The sequence below is a fragment of the Vidua chalybeata genome, chromosome 3 (assembly GCF_026979565.1).
Source record: "Vidua chalybeata isolate OUT-0048 chromosome 3, bVidCha1 merged haplotype, whole genome shotgun sequence".
NCBI lineage: Eukaryota > Metazoa > Chordata > Aves > Passeriformes > Viduidae > Vidua > Vidua chalybeata.
Genome location: NC_071532.1, coordinates 83680489 through 83705138, shown reverse-complemented (window position 1 = coordinate 83705138; position 24650 = coordinate 83680489). Strand labels below are relative to the sequence as shown.

At 36.9% G+C, this 24650-nt stretch overlaps 1 protein-coding gene across 3 annotated transcripts in view; it reads left to right on the top strand.

The window, feature by feature from the left end:
• The window catches only part of LOC128785029 (regulating synaptic membrane exocytosis protein 1-like), a 160186-nt gene that overhangs the window by 98022 nt on the left and 37514 nt on the right, over positions 1–24650 (top strand). For 2 of the 3 annotated variants that reach the window (XM_053937106.1, XM_053937107.1), the window contains 2 exons: positions 3888–4054; positions 21774–22006. The exons of the other annotated variant lie outside the window; for it this stretch is intronic. In XM_053937106.1, coding sequence (XP_053793081.1) covers positions 3888–4054; positions 21774–22006 — 400 coding nt within the window. The remainder of the gene's footprint in view (positions 1–3887; positions 4055–21773; positions 22007–24650) is intronic. 3 annotated transcript variants of the gene reach the window in all.

Here is a 24650-nt window from a genome sequence, read left to right as displayed (position 1 = left end):
ACATAAGCTTTAAGATATAGGGTAGAAAGAGAAGTGGTTGCACTGAAAATATACTTCATTTTGAAGCTTCAAAATGATGTAATGTTTAAATATAACATGTCAGGGAAACTTCTTGCGAATATATGTGCAGTTTCAAAGAGCAGCAGTTTTTTACTTTACAGTAGAACTTTATCATATTATTTTTGAGCCCAGTTGGAAACCTGCAGGCATTACTTCATTGCAGGTACCATATAAGAGGATCTTAGCCCATGTTATTTTTCTTCTGAATTATACACTCAGGTGTATTGCAGCAGGAAAATATTCTCATTTTAATGAGCACTGCTTTGTGGAATAGTACTATTTACTTCTCTCTGTATTTGAAGGGGAAAAAGGGTAACTTCAAAATTGCCTTAATTTTGTTCATCTGTTAGCTGAGATGACTGATTATCACATTATATCAGAGGTAGATAGGAAATCAGTAGGAAAACTTGTATGCCTCCTGTTGAAATTGGTGAATTAATTAGAAGCAGGAGGTATAAGAAGGAAAAGCTAAATCCAGAAGTAGTAGTAGTAAAATGTAAACTCTGTAGCACTCAGCATTAATTTTCAGTGTCACTACTTTTGTGCTAATCTCTGTTTCTGTGAAGGAAAAGGTTTTCAGTTTCTTGGGAATCACAGCCCTGGCATACAGTATAAAGGGATAGGAAAAGCTCAGCCATGCCATGAAAATCTCATTTAGGAAGGGATGCTCCATGTTTTTTGCAGTAGCTGTGTGACTGCAATACAAGGCAAGTAGTAGACATGGATTCAGTTTTTTCTTTATGTCCCTTCTCACTGTAAAATTCTCTGTTTACCAACATATGAAAAACTGTCTTTTAAGCCAGTCTGATATCTACAAAACAATTCAATTTTTCAGACTGCTTGACTATTGGGAGCAAAACAGAGTGAGAGTATCTATATAGCCCCTACTTACAGGATGATATCTGGGCTGGAGACTCCTGCACCAATAAATAGTTTCATATTGATACTGAACAGTCAGTTGATGAGGCTGAAAGCCACTGGTACACAAACTGGGCTTCTAATTTCTCTCTCAATATTCTAACCAAGTAAGCTGCACAACCATGCTTGATGCTTTCCCTCTCTTGCCTTGCCTCATCTTTCCCAGCCCACCGAGATACCTCATGAAAGATGGAACAAATTCAGTACAAGTGAAACAGAAGGTCTTTTTCATTACATACCCCGTCCACCTGTTGAATTATAAGTTGGGTGCTAACAGCCAGATTCAGGTGTGGCTTGGAACAAAGGCCAGCAGCCAAAACCTCCCTCAATACTTAGGAGAAAGGCTTCCAGCAGGACAGCTTCCAGAAGTCACTGCATCTGGCCCCAGTGGTTCTCTGGTGGGGGAGTCTGCACGTCATGGTCGCTCAGGGACCACCTAACTCCTCTACCACTGCAGGTTCACTGTGTGCACTCTCAAACCAAAGGCCACAAAGAGAATATGGACTTTTTGGTGAGGAAGAGAAGTAATTGGACATTATAATTGCAGAGGAAGAAGTCAGATTGTCTTCAACAAATACAAATAAAGCATATTTCTGAAGCGGTCTGCTACTATACTTAAGACAACCCATGCATTTGAGATAGATTGCTTGGTTATATTTTAAACAAAGAATTTTTGAAGCCTCAACTTCAAAGGAATAATTTTTAGATATAATCTCAATATATGGGATGGGTGAAATCCCTATTTTACTGAAATCAACAGAAATTTTATTTTTTAAACAGATGATTTTGCATATTGCAAATCTGTTTAGCTTAATAGAAAGCCAGATCATTCCATGTGTTCAGATGGTTTTCATATTTTTACATGTCTCATTTAGAGTAGCTTGAAGGATTCTTTAGGAATTCTTTAAGAATTTTGCATAAAACATCAAGTCTGACTTGAGACTGGGGCAGTTTAACTTACACCGGAGAGAATTAACCATTCAGTTTTCTAGCCTCTGAATGTTTATATTTAGCCTAAATAAAAAATTTTCAAACTTGTATTCTTGCTCTGAATATTTTTTGGACTTTAGAAGGAGACATGATATCTTATTATGGAATAGGTCCAATAATAATTAGTATGCTTTTTGTTTCCATTTTGGAGTTGCCATTTTATCTTGCAGTCTGAAGGACAGCAATCAGCAAAATTGTTTAACAGACTCTACAAGCCATTAACAAAAGGTGATATTAATGAACATATTAGCATAGTCTCACCCCATTGGGCATTTCTATTCAGTAAAGTCACAAGTCACTTGTAAAGAGAACCTCCCAATAAATTCCTGCTGTAGTTGAAAATATTTTTGAATATCATAGTACTTGATGTACCTTTCTGTTACCCATTTTCTTAAAGTTGCCTTTAATAAACCAGAGCTTAGTCTCCTGCAGATGTTTTTACTCAGCCACTGCAAGGTCCTCACAGGTCCTCACAAACTGCTTAAGAGTTTCTGCTAAGCAGTGTTCTAATGCACACCTGAGAAACACAGTGAAACAATAAATTTATATAACCTCCATTTGTCCTGTAGATTTCTATATTTACAATTGGTGCTTAGAATTGCTTTATTCCTTCCCCTTCTCTACTCCTATTGACTTCCTCATTTTATGTTCAGTGTTTTACCAAGAAGTTTCCAGGTGTGCACAAGCATAGGTGCTGAAAGGCACTGGTGCAAGAGAAGGTAAACCTGGCTTAAGGAAAGGAGACCTGATACATTCATCTGTACAAACTCAAGCTTGTGTTTGCCAGGTTTTTGAAATTAAGTCATGGCATTTGCTGAGTGACTCAGCCAGAAACCCAGTGCCTAGTCAGAGTTTGTATATTGACAGACAGCCACAGATTTGTGTAGGATTCATAAACAAACTTTTATGACTTGTAATTTTACAGAGCACAGATCTGGAAAATGAACTCCCTAGAGTCTCATGTCAAAAACTGCCTAGTGGTCCTATGTGTTAATAGTTTTCCCATAATATACCCTGGGAAGAATGCCAAGAGTACCTTCCTCTAATGACAGTGAGTTTTAGTTTTGTGAGCCTGAAAACTATTTGGTCCCCATATCTGTATGAGTAAAGGTTTAGATAAGTGTGACATTGCTAGGATTGAAACTTCCTTTTGTACCTGTCTGACTGATGATATGAGCAATAAGAGCATTATGTAAGGGTTGGTGTCACAGTTGATTTGAAAAGTGGAGTAACTTCTATGTCTGTCCACATATTCCTCCTGCTGGGTCTTCTGCTAGTTCTTAGGTATGTGCAGATATAAAAGCAACTAGATCAGGGAATAGATCTGCCTGGAAACAAATACTGTATTTACTAAGTTAGCCTTCTGCCTAACTAGTCCTCTAGTATCACAATACAAAGAGAAATTTTGAGATAGGAAATGTACTTTTTTCTTTTTTTATAGAACTTAGGAACTGAAATCAGTCCCTAATGCCTTCATGTAGCATTACATTTCATTCAGGCTCATATGCAGTTCTATGTGCAGGTATTTCATAGCATATATTTTTAATATTTTAAAAATTTTAAAAGGAGTCTGTAGCCAAATGGATGGTGTGCATGTTCTTGAGATGTCTGTCTGCTGCATAAATATTTCATACAAGTATTTCACTATTATAGATCTAGAATGCTGAAGAACCAACAGCCTATTTAATTTCCAATGCATTATTTTATTCCAGGTATCTTCTTTAGTCCATAAATAACATGTTTCATTTCTGTACTAGACATAAAGGCATTATTTAATGTAGGCATATCTTTGAATTTCATACAATTTTATTATATCTAAAAGCAGTTAAAGAGAATTGTCATACTTAGGTCATGTGTTGTCTCAATGAATGCATTCTGTTTTGATGAGACTCCTCACCCTTTCTTTTCTTGATCTCTAGTATAATATACAAACAGATCAGTACAGAAGTTGTGATAACGTCTCTGCCAAATCATCAGATAGTGATGTCAGTGATGTGTCAGCCATTTCCCGAACCAGCAGTGCCTCTCGCCTCAGCAGCACAAGTTTCATGTCAGAGCAATCTGAGCGCCCTCGGGGCAGGATCAGGTGAGTTCTCCATGCAGCTTCAATTGCATCACACTCCCTCTTTTATTGACTGCCGGAATACAAGCAGAAATTCTTGAAACTAGATAAGCACAACATGAGAATTTGTGAAAAATGTTATGCACATGTAAACTGTCTTCCATGACTGGCCTAAGATGACAGTATTTTTGCAGTTGTGCATCCTAAACAGAAAGCAAACTTCCCATGAGGAGAAGATAGATTAATGTATTTATCCCACTTGAACCTGAACACAGGCTGTCCTCTCATTGCTGGCTAAGAATCAGTGTAATCAGTATGTCAGTAAGGTATCACAGCAGAAATATTACTAGATTTTTTTAGTTAAGCAGTTTTTTCATAAAAGCTTGGTTTTTCTTCCTCAAAGTATTTTTCCCTACCTACATGCCCTTATTTTGCTGTTTTCATGTATATGATAAATTACTAGATTTGAAACTATTATTCATGTAGTAATTTGATACTTTTTTGTTCAAAAGTAGTTTAATTAATTTCCATTATCAATAATCAAATATATCTTTCATCCTTTATACTAATCTATTCAGGGGTTAGGGCTTTTTTAGATGCACACATTGAGTTTTGTTTTCATTTAACTTGATGACAAAACTCTCAGCAACTACAACGGCTCTAGGATTAGCTTGGTAGTCTTTGATTACATTTGCCAGTTCCTGAGCTGTTAAAAATTCGATTTTATGTGTTCTAAAACACAAGAATTATGAACTGTAAAAAAAAAATTATCCCTACCAAGAAGTCTGCCTAATGTAAGTCTGGAAGGCAGCATTTACCACTCAGAATACTTCTAGACAGACTCGGTGCCTGAGAAGATCAGCTGCAGGAGTTTGGTGTGTTTATGCAAAAGGAAGGGATGTTTGGAAAACTCAGGAACTGGCCTCAATGTTTGAGCTAGACACACCTCATTTTATTTTCAAGGAATGTTCACAAGGGTATTTAAAGTGAATATTTCAGATTGGTGGAGGTATGCCCTGACAGCTGCAGTAATCCACAATCCAGCAGAACACTGCAGTGGAAGTGTAAATGTATTTAAAGTCATTTCAATTCATGTCTTTAAAAGCTGCATTTCATCATGTCCTAGCTTTTCAGTGTTTGACTCTTACAAGGGGCTTTTTTCATACCAAAATACCTTATTTCATAGACACGGAATTTTTCTCAACTAGGTTCTCTCACAGGTCTTTGTCAGGTTCAACAAAAATAGGATTTTTTTCCCACACATACGTGTAACAGATTTTATCAGAAATGTTCCTTGTGTTCAGAACATCTGATCGTAAATATCAGGACTGGGAGAGCCACTAACCTTGTGTAAGCCTGGCAAGGGTGAGACCTGGGCTCAAATCCTCAACCTCTTCCATTCTTAGGAGTAGCAGAGCACTTTGGGTGCAGGATTGGGTGACCTGGTATACAAAGCCAAGTGCCTGCAGTGGGAGTTCAGTTCAGCTTCACTCTAGGCCAGTAAAGTGAGATGTAATTGGAATTCAGGTGCCTTCCCTTTCTGATACTGTCCACAGGATCCAGTCCTCAGAAATTAGACACTTTTTGGTTGCTTGCTTTAATCTTCTCTAAATACAGGTAGTACTTCCATAGTGAACAAAATGTGTAGTAATAACATATAATGCAATTCCTTCAGTAGAAATATGAGGAAGAAATTAAAAGATTGGGGAAAGGGTTGATTGTTTTAGGAACAATTTTTTTTCATCTTGAGATTCTTGCTGTGTAATTCCAGCCTTAAAAACTATGTATCTTCAGCGGAATTCACCTAAAAATAGATTTTTATTAAATTATTTTTTTAGCTTACCTAAACCACCATTAAAAGGAAGAAAACACCTATTCTCTTGGGTGGTTCACCACATCTTCAGACAGGTGTCATAGGCAGGGGAATCATCCTTTTCTAGCATTAGAAAATTAGCATTAGAAAATGTTGAAGAAACCCTAGATGACTTGTTTAGATTGGTTGCTTTAATTTTTGACATTTAAGATTAAAAGAATTTCTCTCAATTACTAAAGTTTCTTTAAGGTCAAGGAATTAGAAGTTTTAAGTTCAAGTTTGGTTAGTAATTTGAAATTCAAATTTTATTTTTGCCTCCAAAGAACCCAGTGTTAACATATATCAAATAGGATAGGATGGGATGGTTGAGCAGGAAGGATAGCACTTTTTGTCTACCTGTTTTTGTCATTCTGAAACCACCTACCCAGCATCATCTTCCTTTGGAAGTGTGTCAGGCCAGTGGCCATGGCAACTGTGTGAGCATAATGTTACATTTAAGGACAAAGTTTGTGGAACTGTCTTTTCTATGCACCCACTTTTGTTCTCCAGATATGTTCTAGAGATGAACCTAGTAAGCATATAGAAACTCAAAGGAGGTGGCTCAGTGCTAGCCATTTCACTAAATTAAGTCATTCAACAAGTATCCTTACCTTGAAAAGTAGTCTGGGGTTCAGATTAGTAACCTGAAGTGATTGATGCAAGTTCTAAATATAAGCATATAAAATAGCTTCTTGCTTTCTAATTTGTTTAGCATTTTCAGGTATGTGTTATAACAAATGGCTTAGCGTGGATAAGCTACTCTGTATATGAAATTATTCAAAGCATCTTTATGTTACCATTCTGAGAAGTCTGGTTAACTGCCGTGCTCTCTAGTTGGAAGTGCAGAAAAAAACACCAGGAATTTTTGCTGTGTGAACAAAAAGTTCTGGGACTTCTGATTTGAATCAGAATCAGATTTGTGAATTTGAAGTTGATGTGTATTTAATGAGTGAAGCCAAATTATCAGTCCTTCTTTATGGAGATTTGCTTTTATTGATCATGGTCTTTATGCATTTATAATGCAGTCATGCAATACTTTGTGCCTGCATGTGTTGGAGATGTTACTGTGTATGGCTCTGAAACATTTCTCGCATCCTAAATGAAGCTGAAGGAAATGTTTTTATGATTTAATGCAAATGATTGATAAGTAAGAGCCCATGATGATTAATCAGCACTGTATGGGCTTGATCAGACAAAGAAGGACATTTGCTGACTTAATAAAAAATTATGCCAGATTCTGTCATTGCATCACTTTTCATTTGTAGCCTGTTTATGCAGATAACCTGGACTTCTTGGTGCTGTTAAGTAGGGAGATGTCCTGCATGGTAAAGGTGAGGTGGAGGCTTCTGTTTTGGAGGAATAACAGGCTACCATAAGGTGTTTCATTTAAATCCGATTTAATAAAATCTGCTAAATTTATGAAAGACTAAATTTTTTTTAAGGTGAATTTATCTTACTGTATCTGGATTTCAAACAAATTGCCTCTGCATTAGGAATATTACTGTTATCTCTCATTTTAAATTTGAAAACCACAGCTTACTAAGAATTATGTTTCTTATCTTGATCAATGTGTGATATAATAATATAATGTCTGTGCCAAATTTTAATCTGTTTTTACACGCTTTTTTAAATTGAATGCTTAAGTGTTATTAAAATATTTTATATGAGCTTATCTAGGAAAGAGGATAATGTAATGAGTTGTAATAGTGGATTTAAACCGGTTCTAATTTATTTCACATGTTATGCCATGCCACTGAATGGCTTGCACCACAAACTCATATATAGTTTTTAGGATTTATGTTCTCTGTATGTCACTGAAGTTTGTACTGACAGACTCTACCTGACAAGCATTTTCTTCCCTGATTTCCAGAAGAGAATATACAACTTTTGTGTAGCTGTTGTTCTTTCAGTACACTGACACTTAACTCCAATACACTTGAGCTTTAAAACAAGAATGACGGAGTAGAGAAATTATGATTTGGGATCAAGTGAGGAAGTGGTTGATGGGTTGATAGGCAATGGGTGCAGAGAGATGGAGGCAGCCAGGACCTCATAAACAACAAAACAGGGCAGGGAGGAGCTACCCAGAGTGTATGCACATGAATAAGGATGTGATTGAGAGAAGAGCATTTAGGGAAAGCTCTCATACCTTTTCTGGGAAATCAGCACAAGTGTGTGGCTCTCTGGATGGCCTGTGCTCTAAAGCATGGGGAACAAGCAAGAGGAATTAGAGGTTTGCTGTGCAGCTGCAGGGCTATGGTCTCATCATGACCACAGAGAAGTGGTGGGATAGCTCATATTACTGTCCTGCAATCCATGGAAGCACAGGGCAGGATAGCAAGGAAGGATAGCAAGCCCTTTCTGTGAGAGAGCAGAATATGCAGGGAGCTCTGCCTGGAGATGGGTGATGAACCAGCTGAGAGTTTATAGGTCAGGATTAGAGGCCCAACCAATGTCGTGATATTGTGGGTGTCTGCTGTGGACTTCTTGATCAGGAAGAATTAAATGAAGTCTTCTTCCAGTTGTTGGTTCTGGTTTTCATGGAGAACGTAAACCATCCTGGGATCTGCTGGTTGAGCAATGCAGTAGGGCACAAGTAATCCAGAAGGTTTCTGTAGTACACTGATGACTGAAGGGAAAGTCTGGAGCAAGGACTCAGCAGAGAATGATCTCATCAAGGAACATTTAAATAAACTGGAAATGTAGAAGTTATTGGCACGTGATGAGGTGTACCCATGAATACTAAATGAGCTGTTGTTGACTGATGGCATTGCAAAGCCAGTCAATAATCTTTGGAACGTGGCACTCAGGGGATGTTCTTGAAGACTGGAAGAAAAATCATTACTGCTATCTTCAAGAAGGGAAAGGGATCTTGGAAACTATAGGCCTGTCAGCCTTAGCTCAGCCTCTGGGTAGGTGATGGAATAAATAATCCTGTAAACTGTTTCCAAACATATGTGTAGAACAAGGGGGTGATTGTGGATAGTCAGCATGAAATTACAAAGGGCAAATCAAGCCTGACCAGCCTGATGGCCTTGCTTCATTAGTTGACTAGCTTGATGGATGAGGGAAGAATATCAGATGTTCTCCATCTTGTCTCTGCTATGTTCAACACCCTCTTATAAAACACCTTCCTAGACAAACTGAGGAAGTACAGCCTAGGTAAGTAAACAGTGAGGCAGATTGGAAACTGGCTGAATGTCAGGCTCAGGGCATTGTGACTGTGACACAAAGTCCAGCTGGAGGCAAATAATTTATGGTGTATGCTTGGGGTCAAAATTAAGGAAGTGCTATTGAACATCTTCATTAGTGTTTGGAATGATGGAGCAGAATGCACCCTCAGCAGGCTTGCAGACAACAGAAAACTGATAGAAATAGGTGATATAGCAGGGGGATGTGACACTATTCAGAGGGACCTCAACAGGATGGAGAAAACGGGCCATTAGGAACCTCGTTAAGTTCAACAAAGGAAATGAAAAATCCTGTGCCTGGGGAGCAGTAACCCCATGTGCCATTGCACATTGGGGACACACAGCTAGAACACAACTTTGCAGCTGGAAATCACCTTTTCAGAAAAAAAACCTTCTGGATGCTAAGATGAACCTGAGCCAACAGTGCCTCCTTGCATTAAAGAAGACCAACACCCTCCTGGGCTGCATTAGGAAGAGTGTTGCCAGCAGGCTGAGGAACGTGATCCTTCCCACTCAGTAGAGCTGAGTAGCTCTGGTGAGACACCTCTGCAGTTCTAAGTCCACTGCTGGCTCCCCAGTACAAGAGACATGGAGCTACTGGAGCATGTCCAGCAAGGGGCCATGAAGATGGTGAAGGATTGGAGTGTCTGTCATACAAAGGAGAGGCCAAGAGAGCTGAGTGTTCACCTTGCAGTAGAGAAGGCTCAAGGGAGCCTTCAGAGGCTGCAGTGAGGGACTGGAGAAAAAAGGCCAGACTCTTCTCAATGAGAGGATGAACACAAACTGAAATAAGGCAAATCACACTAAAACACAAGAAAAACATTTTTTCTGCAAAATTTATTAAACACTGGAACAGGTGGTACAGAGATTTTGCACAGTTCCAATATCTGGGGATATCCAAACCCCAAGCAGGTATGGCCCCGAGCAACCTGCTCTTATCACACCTGCAGTGTGCAGGAGAGTCAGACCTTTCAATCCCCAAAAGTGTCCTCCAGCCTCACCTGTTCTGTGACTCTCTTTCAGATTTTCATTTCATGCTGCTTATTATGCTGTTCTCTTGCACAAAATGCTCCGTGTCTTTAGTTTGGAGCCAGGTGAAGTGACTGGAGGTTTGCCATCTCACTGAGGACAAACAGCAGCATTGAGCTGCAGATCTCTCAAGATGATTTAGCCAGAGGTCACTCTCTGGATTGGAGATAGATTTTCTCCCACTGGTTTTCCATCCTCCCATGTAGTACATTAGAGCTAGTTTGATACAATTTATAGTGGTGAGGGGCTAGAGAGAGTCTGGAGGGTCTTCTGACCTCTTCTCAGGATTCCCAATAATGTTGCTTGTTACACCATACATGTATGTGATGTGACTGGTGCAATAGAGTTGTTCACTCCTTCCTCCACCCTCTCTTTAGACCAGGGCTGCAGCCACCCTTCTCAGCACACTGATTCACTAAAATGCAGCACTACTGCACCACAGAGCCAGCTGAGCAAAGTTTTACTTCATGTCATAACAGTGAAGGAAAACAACACACCAAGTTTTTTCATGCATTTGATGAGACTGAGGTCTGTGTTGAAATAAAGAAACCCATTAATTTCATGTTAATTACAGAAGTAATTAAAATCTTTATATTGAATTTGTGCTACAGTGACTAAGGGTGTAGTCAAGATACTTTACTCATGAAAAAAATGAAATGTAAAATCTTTTAATTATTGATATAAATATTGCAAAGAGAACTAGTGGAGGCAACAACAAAAAACCACTAAAGCTTATTCATCAATAAAAGTAAATCACCTGTAAAATGGGAACAAACTGACAAGTAATTTCAGACTGGCTTTGTGGAGAATATTCACTATGCCACATTCATTATCTATACCTGGGAGAAGATACTAAAAATGTGTGGAGTATAACAGATCTTTTGTGCCTTGCCTAAGTTTGATGCCATATTTCTTAACAAACCAACGTAAGGGCAAGTTCACATTATATAAAGAAAGGATTGAGCTATATAAATTTGCAGTGGAATATGCAGTGCTGGAGCCTAGCATAAGAGGGAAGTGTTTGTGTGTACAAGGTAAAATTGGATATTCCTAGGGTTTATAGCTCTCATTACTTGTATTCTGTATAAAAATAAATGTTATTTTAATTATTCAGGGTGTTATTAACCCAGATCCTTGTCTGGCAAAGGAGATATCATGTACTTGGAATCAAGGTGGTTCCTCATTCTTGGATTCTGAGAGCCTTCAAGGTGTCATAGTAGAAGGCATAGTAGATCATCCTGTGTGCTGTGGCACTGCCAAGCAGATTTAAAGAAACCCAAACGCCTGCATGCCTCGTGCATGCCTGGCTGTGTGCCACCAGGTAACAATGATCACAGTGCTCTGACGGTGTGCTGGGCTGGGTCTCCTGCTTAGAAGAAGGTGTTAGCTATGTATGAAGAGCTAGATGCTACAAACCTCCACAGCTACACAGACAGTGGTGTGGCAATATCAGTCTGCCTCACGTTGAAAGCTGGCCCTCGAATGGCATTTTCAAAGGGATGTTTCCTGGGCTTCTGCTTAAATTCTACCATGTGCAGCATTTCAAAACATCACTATGGAAGGTCTGTTCCATATTTCTCAGGCCTAAAGCACCATACAGTCAAATTACATACCTGTTGCAGTAGCAGAAATGATGAATTCTGCTGCATATATATTCACTTATGAATGATATCAACGTTTTCAGATGTCACATTTCTAAAGAATCTTGAACCAAGTTCTCATTTGCTATTTATCTTCCATATTATGCCTGCTTCAAAGCCTGCATAGCTCAGGTCTTGCAAATGTTTAGATGGCTGCAGTTGCAGTTTATCAGCTGGGCTATGGGTCACCAGAATCAATGCTTCAATATGATTTGTTTTTAATCAGCTGTCAAAGCTCCAGTGCAATGGTGCTTGTTGAAAAGTTACTAATTTCTTTTCTTAATGTGAACTGGCATGGCTTTGGGGACATAATGCTGTTGTTCTCTTTTCTGAAGTTTCCATTTTAATGGTCAAAATACTAAGTTCACAATTTATTTCTTAAATTATGTCTCTGCAAATTTAACTTGACTTATGGCTATTTATTGACCTGTGTATTTCTTTCTCATGACAAATTGTAGATCCTGCAATTTTCGTGTGCAAGGTTTCTTAAGATGATTAGGCTATGTTTTTCATAAGTATGAAATCCTACCTCTTCTGTGTAAATTGGAATTCCTCCTTTCTAAGGAAGAGAGATGCTAGAACCAGTCTACATTAAATAAAGTAATTTGCATATTTACAATGCAATATTTCTTTTGTATTAAAATATACAAATAATAGTCTTTTTTTCTGGATTGGAAATTTATAAGCCAAAAAACAATGTGAATTTCACAGGAAAGTGAAAACCCATTAAACTCTTTAACAAGTCTACACTCAAGATAGTGATACATTTCTACAGCAATTAACACACTTTTAATGGTTATTAATAACATCCTGTGGATCACATTTGCATAATGGTAGCATTTTAAATCTGGGTTTAAAAAGAACACTGGTTCATATCTTTATTTAAAAACAGGGAGGGGAGACTTCTGTGTGTGCTTAGCAAACTGATACCTTAAGTCAATTTCCTCCTAGAGGAGTAAATGATCTTTGCCAACACAGAGAGGTATTTTAAACAAAATTTTAAACTTGTCTAGTCTTTATGTACACCAAAAGCTCGAGCTGATGGAAAACTTGTCAGTCTTCATGTAACTGTATTAAGTAGCAATACTATGACTGTTACTTTGCTTAAAATACAATTAAAATGTAGAAACATGGATATAAGAACAAACAGTGCAGGCCTTGAAAGATAATACAGTTTTATTACAGTGCAAAATGAAATTTAGAGTTATTGCAAATTCCCTAGCAGGGTTAGCAAGGACTAAGAGCTTCACAGATGTGGACAATTGTGTTGTGGCTGTCATCAAAACTGATAAATGAAGGAGGGGTTTTTTTTAAACTTCAGGTTGGTAGTAGTGTTAATTTTTGCAAAAAAAAAGAGTATTTACATTGCAAAAAGCCTGATCAAGATTTTGAGGTGAAGCCATAGAGATAAAGCCTTCTCTAAATTTGTTTAGAGAATTAGTCAGGAATTGTAGAAAGATAAAGAATGGTCTTCTCACTTTCTTAGTTTATTACTGCTCTGGGAGATCACTCTCTGCCCCATAGTTTTTATGTGATTAGTGACAAGTCATTCGGACATGTCTTTGTTGGTGGTCATATGCTGCCTGTTGCATGGGAGTTTATTTTGTCTTGATGCTGTGGATTCAACATTCCAATCATGAGGGAAGTTTGGAGCAAGACTCACATGATTTTTTAGCGTTCTGGTTTGTTTAACCCAATGACAGAGTAAGAGATTCTGTGGTTGCTGAGTTCACCACACAAAATGGGATGATGGCACATGAAAAAAGCTTTCTCTGCAAAAGCAGAGAGGATAGTGAGTGTTTTGTGGCTACAAATGATAAACTGGCCATCTTTTGGGGGGTCAAAATATACTAAATACTTGTGATGGGACATTGAGAGGACTTGTCTTGTTCAGTTTCCACAGGAATTTTTAGGAACTTGTTTTTTTTTTGGAAAGAGTGCTAAAAGGAATTTATTCCTCAGTTTTCCTATTCTCTTTCTACTTCAGTATCACCATGAACTCTTTCCTTACAGGGATTATTGTCCATTACAGCTCTTTGTACTCCAGTCAGGTGACTATGTCTTGAGTCATGCCTGATGGCCAACAATTGCAGCCTCCCTGCATCCTGGACAGTCTAGCTAATTTCTCCCAAATGCAGAACAGACAAGAGGTGCCATTCCTGGGACGTACTGACTTTGTGCCTCTGACCTGGAGACAAAATAGTAATATCCAGGAAATGTCCAATCTATTTAGCAGTAGGGCCTGTGAGTGAGTGCAATGTCACTTTGTAACAAGAAAGTTTCCTGGTAATGAAACAGATCCCTTTGAAATCTCTTAAAGAAGTTGTTCTTTTCTCTTAAAGAAGTTGTTTTACCAAGTTGACAGGTACTCAAAAGAACTGGCAAGTACTGTATTTGTGTCAAATAGAAGGATCACCTCATTGGAATCTTTCAGTTAGGCATCAGCCACTTCTCAAAGTGAAGTGAATTGATAATTTTGGTTTTGTTGTTGGTTTTGGGTTTTGTTTGGTTTTGGTTTTGGGTTTTTTTTCTTGTAATTTCCTTCAAAAGGGCCAGGCAATCTGCCATAGTATATCAGCTTGAACTTAGAATAGATTAAAGAAGAAGTTTGACCATGGGCAGAAACCAGGCATGAAAAATTTCTACCTAAATTTTTCACGTTTGACAAACAGAATAGATATAGGTAACAGACAAGGCAATTTTTGTCTAAAATCTCCACAGTGCAAGCATCCACTGCAACACTTGAAGTAAATTGCCAATCCTACTTTGTTTCTGATTATCCAAGTCACTGCAGCTAAAAACTAAACTCCAAAAAAGTTTAATTAACGTGCACTTCCCAGTTTCTTTAGAGAGAAACACATTGAGCGTGTACTGTGATTAGTTAATACTGCTGCTCAGGTGATCTGTCTTGGGGCAAGGACAGGCACTCTGATGTAACCTGAGTCACAACTTCTACATTTTTCAGGGGGAAATAGAGGGCAGTAGCCTCCAAATTATTACCATGAAGGCAATATAAATGAAAAGATTTTAGATAAGCTGCTTAAAAAATATAATGTATCCTCTTTACCCCCAGAGTGTATTACAGATGGAAACTTCTGGTGCTGAGGTCATTTATATACACCAAGGTGAAGCCAGAGTAATTAATGTTCTAATTATTCATTATCTAAAGATAATGATTTTTGAAAATCCATCATTATAAACTGCTTTATGTATCTGTCAGAGAGGGAGGGAGATGGAGTCTTTAATCCCTTCAGAACATCTGTACATGAAGAATGTACTACGGAGCATTGCTGCTGCATTTTTAATTATCTAATTATGTTTCCTCTTTTAAAGAAACTGTCACATCACCAGCAGTCTTTCTTAACTATTTAGAAAAGACTGAAAAATTATTTTAATTGTTTTTTTGTTTAATTACTGCAGTTGATAAAGATGAAATGTAATCCATAAACTTTTAGTTTAAGTACATTATGCTAATATTTTAAACAGGCAGTACTTGTTATTTTTAGATTAAAAAAATGTGGCAAAATAGTTTTGGCCATGGCTCAGACCTCAGAGTACTTCTCACTTGCTTTATCTTCATCTCAGTTTACTATATTTTTAAAATTTTATCTGCACTTTTTTTGTTAGTCCTGACCTTGCACTGTCCCATTTAGCTTTTCAGATTCTCCTCCTGCATTTCCTATTTTGTTGCTATTGCCTGTTGCTGTCATCTACTTTTGAAAAGGAGTAGTGAGCAATGTATTTCATATCAATGATGTAGCATTTTTTACATGAAGAGCAGTGACACCACAGGTACTTCAGTACCTCGTGCTTTAGAGGGAAAAAAGCCAACAGGCAAAATAACATTATTCCTGAATGTCATGCAAAGAAAGAAAAACTGGTGAATTCAGCTTTCTTGATACTGAAAAAAGCTTCCTTCAGTGTTGACCTGCACATCTTTGTGTTTATCAAACACACACACACTCCCCCACACACACCCGATATCTATTTTCTTGATACAGCTTGATTTAACATTTACATCCTTTCTATGTTTGGTACAGTTTAACGGAATATATATGTGACTATATGCAGTCAAGTTTGGGTCATTTGAGCTGTTTGTCCTTTGATTCACAGGAGCCTTTCCACATCAGCTTTAATAGCAATACTTAACCCTGAGCAGTGCCCCTGGAGTGGCTGCTTTTGTGTTGCTTTCATTTTATGACTCATGTCATTAGCTGGCTTCAGGCTGATGGTGCCTTGGGTATGTGCAGGCAGACACACGGGCTCCCACATACAGAGACAATTGCTCTGCTTGTTTCAGAGAATATAAATTAAGTTGAAATGTTCATGGCAAATAATAAAAAATCTGCTTATCTTTTGCTTGGAAAACAGTTAAAATCTGCTTATCTTTCATAATGTTCAGGCTTACTTTCTGAATTGTTATTCTTTTGTTTCATAGAAAAATGCTAGTTTTCCAAGTTTAAAAAGTAGAAATCTGTCAGAGCTGTGAAGCTGGCACAGTTCAGTGGTCAGTGTGCTCCTGAGAAAAACATTGTCACAGCCCAGATTCTGATATACTGTGTTCCAATATGGAAATATCCTGATCTTCCAACGTAGGATTTTAACCAGTTAAGCTCCCAGAGGAGGCTGCTGTAGTGAAATCTTCCCCAGCCCTTACCTCAGTGGGAGTGTGCAGATTGAACACAGTGGGGCTGGGGATGTGTCATCCCAGAGGGAGCAGCTGTGGCACTGAGTGGCACCTGCATGCAATACAGGAATATTGTCAGCAACAGATATAACTTACAAATTACTGATCTTCAAATATCTTAATACACCAATAGGACTCTAATATGGTGATTTGACAGCAGAAGCAAGGGGTTTTTTTTGTGATTTTAATAGCTACTTCATAGGACATATTTCACCCTAGGATAATCTAATATATGATCAATGTGCTTGTTAAATCAATATATAGTTCCAGTTGGTACAGACTGTACAAAATTATTATTTGATCGAACCAACTTGTATGGCCTAAAAAGTTCTTTTGACTAACTAGAGAGAATTATAATATAGGATATATGTTTGTCCTTTGGTTTGTAAAGCACCATGTTTCAATTAATTTATTAAATACTAATGAATATTTATAAATATTTATTTTAAAAGTTACAGTAATTTATCTTGCAGCAAAATTTATATATCATATAAAATATAAATATTTTCTTAGAATGACAGAAAGTTGTAGATAAGTGTTTCTATTTATTGATTATATATCATATAATACTAATAACAAGACACTTATTTTTAGAAATGTAATGTTTCTTATTATAAAAATATCTTCCCTTTGGTCCAGAGCTATTTTGTGTTTAGATTATTAGTATTCACGAGCTACTTCATTGCAAAAGGGTGCCACAGGGGCTATGAGTTAGTACGTGGTGCTGCACTGGCAGGAGAGAGGGGAGGCACAGTGGCTTGTGCTGGTGGGGGCCAGGGATTCAGCTGGAAGATTCAAGTTGCTGCAACTGCCTGAAAAGAACTCACACCATCATCTACACAGCAAGGAATACAGGGGCATCATTTATTTACTCATGGCTTGCATTACTGGGAAAATGGCTGGAGTAAAAATGAGGGCTCACGAAAATAAACACCTAAAATATTCTTTTATACATCATCAGTAATTCGAAGAGAATGAAGGAAATGCTGTAATTTTAGCAATGGCTAATCATTTCAGATTTTTTTTGTGAAAGGATATACTTCCAGAGATTATATAGGTGAGTTTATGGACAAGCATTTTTCTAGTTTTCTTACCACTGTCTTACTAACTTTATTTTTCAGGTGGAATGTGCAGGTATTTTATGTAATTACTGAGAGATTCTGAGTATATATCTATATACCAGTTTTCTCAAATCAAATTATTTCTATGCTTTTATGAATCTTGAATACATATATTGTAGTTATCTGTACGTAGAAAGACATATCATGATTTAATACAAGTACTTGGCTTGATTTCAGTTCTATATAGTTGAGTGTGCTGTACTTTAATATAAGCAAGTACAATCCACAATGCTCTTATAACATGCTCTTAAAAAATTTGTTTCAGGGTTAATTTTTATGCTAGTTCGTAAATCAAACTACTCTTTGATTAAGTTTTTTGTCTTAAAAGCTCATTCTTCGTTCCCAAGGATACAACTTTCAGGTAGGGGCAGCTTGCAAAACTGAATGTGTTGTTTCTTTCAGAACTCTGATGGCTGATATGTGAATACACTCTTGATGTCTTGTGTAGTTCAGGTACAACTGTGGATGGATTTGTCTCAACTGAATAAGTTCTGGCAGGAAACATAAGCATTTTTCTCTTGGTGGAGGGAGCAGTGTCGTTCCTGCTGATGCAGGAACCTGAGGGTAGTGTCTGACCCCAATGCTGGGGAGGCTCCTCTGCTCTTGCCGGGGTTGAGGGGGGTTTTCTTTACAAGTTAAATTGAATTTTAAAAAGTTAGAAATCCAATGACTCTTTTTGTATGCTGAATATCTGTGAAGTGATACACAGGCCCATATATATTGTCTGTAAGCATTCTTAATATGCACATCACTTATTTTGTTATGACTGTAATTAGAAATTCTTAGAAATAACATAAGACTTTTGCTGAACCATTCATCAGAATTGCTAAAGATCATAAAATAATTGTAAATAAAAATTTAGTGAATTAATTAATTTATGACTAAATGGACTATACTGATAAATATGTTACTCTTCATTATACTTCTACAGAAAACAGTATTTATTTATTGTGTTATGACAACTAGGTTTAAATAAAATTTAATTTACCAATTTTAGCCACAAGCCTGCAAAAACTTGCATCTGCATTTAAATGAATGGGTTAGTAATCCCAGCAAGTCTGGAAAACAAAATAAAAACTGAGGTGTGTTATTATCAAAATAGCTAAATGCAAAGGGATATATTCATGCAGGTCCTTTTCTTGTTTGTGCTTCCTAAATTAAACTCTAACTGTAGTGAATAAAGCAAGAGTGTGAGTGAGGAGCTTTTTCTTCAAGTGATAATCAATAATGTAATGGTAAAACATTGTGTTCTAAGGATAATCAATTAGATGGTAAATGAATGCTGAATTTAAAATGCCCATTCTTTTGAGACTGTTTCAGTTAATGAAAAATAATAAAGTAGCACAGGGATTAGATGAACACAAACAAAATCTGTTTGCCTCGTAATGACAAGAGGCAGCATTGCACAGGTGTAGGATCCTTGGTCTTATCCCATTATGCCCATTTCTAGAAAATTAATGGCTATTTTGTACTAGTACACTAGAACATATTTCCTAGGAGAGTAGGACTTCATATTTGAAAGGTAAAAAGAGGTATAAGATTAATTTAAATTCTAAATTTCTCTGTTTTTTTTTAAATTAAGATAAATCTTCTAGTTTCCTCTACCTGTTGCAGAGAATCAAAAATTAAATTTATATGAGTCTTTGAAAAAAGCAATTTTCTTTATTATTCAGAAGCTTTCTGTGTTCCCTGAATTAGTGAATTCATTGATCAAAAATTTTTTTTTTCCAAAAGTTACAATACTATCTTTTTTTATTTCTCAGCTGGTGGACATCACTGCCCCCTAAATACATATTAAATGAAGTGCAATTAGAGCATTTCAGGTAAATTGTAAAAAAAAAAAAAAAAAAAAAAAAAAAAAAAAAGTGAAGGCTGGCATAAAAACATCGTGATTTTAGTATTTATTATATTCATAAACACTTGAAATTCAGTAGAGAAAATTCAATAATATGGCAAATAATTCTTCATTTGCATGGCAGATTTTATAGTTCATTGAAATTTAGTGCTGGAAATTATAGGTTTATAGGTCAGCAGAGCACTTGTTAATATAGTTCAAAAATCAACAGATGCTCTCAAAAGAAGTATTTTCAGTTTCTTTCCCCTCTCTTACTGACATATTGATGCATCAACTCAGGAATTGACAGAACTGATGGCTCCAAGGCTCAAAAATGGGAACAAAATGACAACAGAAAGCTTTGTGAAGGGGCCATTTTTGGCAACACAGAGACTGTCACTGAAATCCAATTCCAAGTGCTGTTGGAAAGAATTTATCCACATGGAAAGGAGTTGTCCATGTCTAATCAAAGTAGGAAGTAGAATCCCTCAAAGTGAGGCCTGTGTGGTTCTGCCCTCTCCTTGAAACACTGAAGAGTCTCTTGCTCCAGAGAAGAAACCTTTAACAGTGTTTCCTTCTATCGCCCTAGAGGCCTTTTCTTTGATACTTGTGTGGAAGATGGTCTTTTTTAAAGAGGTTTTTTTTTTTTTCCCATCTAAAATTCTTCCTAGAATGATTGAATATGTTTATGTGTGCACTCACATTTATGTGAGAGAGTGTGTGGTGGGGAGAATGGTGATAAAACACAAAGGAATTCTATACGACAACTTTAAAATACATATGTCTTATATTTTTGCCTTGCAAACCCAAAAGCCAGTCAATAAAGTTTCTCTGGGATGGGAGGGAACATGACAGAACCTATTTTAAGCTCAGCGTACCTCAGGTAGTCCACTCAAATGTGTTGAACACTTTGGTTCATCAAGCAGCTTGTTCTGTTGGATGGTACAGGTGGTTTTTATCTGAGCTTAACAGGAGCAGATTCTAAGTGCTGAAGATAGTTAAAGGCCTATGCAGAGGTTGATAGTGATCTTTCTATTAAGTGTTGTCTAGTCAAAGACTTTACTTTTCCAACTACACTTTTACACTGTTTTTACACTGTTTTAATTATAGTTTAGGGATAAATTTTTTTATACTTTCCTGGCTCTGTCTTGGGACAGGACCGATTCAAACTCCAGCAGGGCTCAGTTTCATAGAAGTTACAGGATTTAATCTTTTTCCCATTGACCCCTTCATTTTTCCCTGGCCTGATTTCCTATCTGTCTGAAACTTGCCATGACATAAAAAAGCCTCTAACCCCACTCTATCTAATTTTGACTGGGGGAGAGGTATGAGGGGTGGATGGGAATGGGGGACAGGAGCAGGCCATTGCATCTGATGAGAAGGGAACTTGTTGGGAGAGACTGCAGGACTGTTGGTTAACAAATAAATTTTACTTCAAAATACTGAAAAACTGAAAAAAAAATTCCTAAAATAGCGTGTTACCAGTAGGTCTACTAATCAGCAATACAAGGTCAAGGAATTTCCTACATGCTTGCCTTATTTAACAACTGTGTCTGAAGTGAGTCTAGCTGCAACTTAAATTTCTGCATCTCTACAGAGTGACAACTAACTTTAGAGCTGGGGCTTGGTCACAGCAGACTTAGGACTGGGTATTAGTATGTCCTGTGTGTATTTGAGACTGTTCTCTAAACTTTGTGAACACTTTATCCTGCCTCTATACAGTGGAACAGAAAAAGGATTTGTATAGAAACATTCAAATGCAATTCAATAGCTAAAGGAACTCGATCAGAACTGCCAGAGTGATTCTTTTTTCTATCAATCAATGAAAATTCTAGTGGGTTATAAGGAATTTTGCCTCAAAATTATTTTGCTTTCATACTGTGATTATTGCACTTACCTTTAATGAAGTGAGAGACTGAAAACCTAAAAATCCTACATATTGCATGATCTCTGTGAAAAGTATGAAAATTTAGATTATACCTTTATTTCTGTTGAGTCTTAAGGCTTTGGTGAACAGCACTGATAAGATGCATGTGTTAAACCACTACCCCACGTTAATTTTCTTTGGTTGTAAAATTGCTGTTTTATTTGTTTCTGTATTGTGGGGATATAGACAGGAAGGCTTCACATAACTTTTAAGTATCTCTCTGTTGCTCTAAAAACATGGGGAAGTGTTCATTTTATTTGTTTCCCTCAAAGTGGAGGACAAACAATAGTATTGGAAATATGTACTCCGAGGAGCATCAAATTAAGCTTTTACTTGTGAACCAAACAAATGGAAATATATCAAGACTTAAAATTAATTTACTGATTAAAAAAAAAAAAAAGGCTTTTGGAAGTGCTGTTACACAGACAAATTAACATGTTTGTTTTTACTTTGTAACTGTAGTACATTTACTCCTAAAATGCAAGGCAGACGGATGGGGACTTCAGGGAGAATCACTAAGAGCACAAGCGTGAGCGGCGAGATGTATAAGCTGGAGCACATTGACGGGAGCCAGTCGGACACGGCTGTCGGCATGGTTGGAACAGGTGGGAAGAAAAGGCGTTCCAGCTTTAGTGCCAAAGTGGTTGCCATAGTGTCTCGAAGGAGCAGAAGCACATCTCAACTTAGTCAAACAGGTGAGTGAGACACACACTCTTGGGAAACAGGACTGTCACCAAACATGGTTTACCATAATTTCATCTGTGGCATCTGTGTTACATGTATATGCATATAGACCGCTCGAAAGAGAAGATTTTCCAGCTGTAAATAAATTTCTGAGATATTAATTTTCTTTGATTATTAAAAATCTGCAAGAAACAATATACAAATGTCTTTTAGAATATGTGCTGTAGTTACTTTCTGTCCTGATCAGTGAAAACCGTTGTCTCTTAGAAGCCTTGTTTATAGGTAGGCCAGGAAATGGAATGAGACACATGTCAGTATCAGCAGCGCATAACCACTTGCTAAGACCAGCTTTTTATGTGTAGGAAACTTCTTTTAGCGGAAGAGTATGAATGTGGAAACTGAAATCTGAGCAAATGAATGGCAGTTATGCAACTCGAATCACAAGGTTGTACCTGTAGAGGCATAAAATAAGTTTTTAAAAATTACTTTTGCTTTTTGAGTTGAGAGTTAATCTAATACTTTATTTTTTTGTAATACTGGCAAGTTGAGGTCAGTGATTTCAGAAAAATTAGATGACAACACGATGCTTCATTAGGAGCATAAGCCTTCCAACTCTTTATTGTGACTCCAGAAATCTTAAAAGCTTCATATCAGCATACCCTCCAGGAACAAATACCACACAGAAAGATAAAAAAGGGAAGAAGAATGTTTTAAAGTCCCTGTCCTGCTCCTGAGCTCCAGTGAAGACTTTTGCTTTTGTCTTCAGTGGGAGCAGGACCTGACCCTAAGGGTCCTTTCTTACTAAGAGAAGGAAAACAAAGAGGAAAAGCTTCCGCCTAGCATGCAATGCAGTCATATTTCAGCATTCCTTTCACATAGTCAGGGTATCTAAACTAAGGTAAGTAACAATATTGTTTATTTATATCATCAAATACTTCCCCCCTTTCCCCTGGTTTTCTTTGGTTGCCAGATGGGCAGTAGAATTGATCCTTTCACAGTTAAAGCTTGAACCAAATGATAAATGAAACTGATGTATTTGAAGCCCAGAACTGTAATTAATATTGTGTTGTTCAAGAATGCACTGTGACTAAGTATGAGACTGGAATATAGATAGTTGTACACAGTAAGATGCTGGTTTAGATGCATCAGAATCAATGGTGTGCTCTGTAAGTAATCAAAAGTGGTATTGTCATGTAGAAAGGATTTCTACGCTGATATTTTAGTCCACTTAAAATCTGAGCTGTGACTCCCAAGCACTTCTCAGTATCATCTATTTAAAGCTCATATTTTCCTAATCTTCATAGAAAGGTACTATAGTTCTCCAAGTTTTGCTTGGTGTAAATTTCAAAACAATAGGAATTTTGCAAGGAATGGAACTTCTAAAGTTTTAATGAAACTCAAAGAGCAAATCAAATATGAAAAACATGATTAAGTATTATTCATGATTGTAAAACAGTTCAGAATCATCTTTACCTTTTATTGTTGTGACTCAGGTTAAGAGTATTATCTATGGTATAATCAGAGCAAATAAAAATGTGTCATTTTTCGTCAGTCGCTAATTTTGAATTTTGTCAAAAATCAGTGAATTAAGTTAATGTATTTTTTTAGAACAATATATGCATCAGGCTTGATAGAGCTTCCAAATGACATTGTTGGAGGCCAAGTACTTGTCCTAAATCAGGGACCCACTTCCCTTCTTCCCTATATTATACAAGACGAGAGGAGAAACCTAAAAATGTCTATTTCATTTTAATGTGTTGTGCAACTTACTAATCTCTCCACTATTGAGAATTATATAAAAATTCTGTTATGACAATATAATATATACTGGGTACTTCTTCAAAATTTATTATGTGAAAATTGTTTCTAATAGTCAAGGTCTGAAGTTTTGAAACTGATGTGAAAATGTATGGGCCTCCCAAAGTGTTACCAAGTAGGAACTTTGGGGCAGATCTTCAGGAGCTGGAGGTGTGGTGTTGATGCAGTATATGTATTTTAAAGGAAGCATAAAAATATAGAAATAAATGTGTTGCCTCCATAGGTTGTTCAGGTTTTATTTCTATGACTTGCATGATTATAAGTAAGGGAAGCATGACACACAGTTATTTGTTTTTGAAAACTCAGAAGATCAGAAATAAAAAGGCAGATTTTTTTTTTGAAAAGCATAGCTTCTATATTATGGTTCGAGGAGATCTGAAATTCTAGTTTAGTGCTGTCTTCAAAGCCAGTAAAGTTTATTGCCATCTCACTTTTTTCACTTGAAGGAATGGTCAAAAAGGGCTGAATTTTACTTTTTGTAGATAATTCTTCCTTTTAACATACTGCAGGGGCTTGATGTTATATAAAAATGGAAGTGGTGTGTATGGAACTGCTGCAAGGTAGCTATTATTTATAAGATTTGATTTTCTATTCAGCTGAAAAAGGAGTGTGTGTGTGTGAGCCTGTGCATGTTTGTGTCTATACATACACACAGGGATTTCTTTGTACATACGGAGCAGATCCACTTGCATGTTGAAGTTAGAAGGACCAGTAATCATTATTTTACACACCCACTTCAGTGCTGTTGGAAAATATTTATTCAGAATATGTGCCTTATAGATTATCAGTGAAAAAATTGTTTATATTCTTTTGTAAATCTGAAATGGAATTATGTAT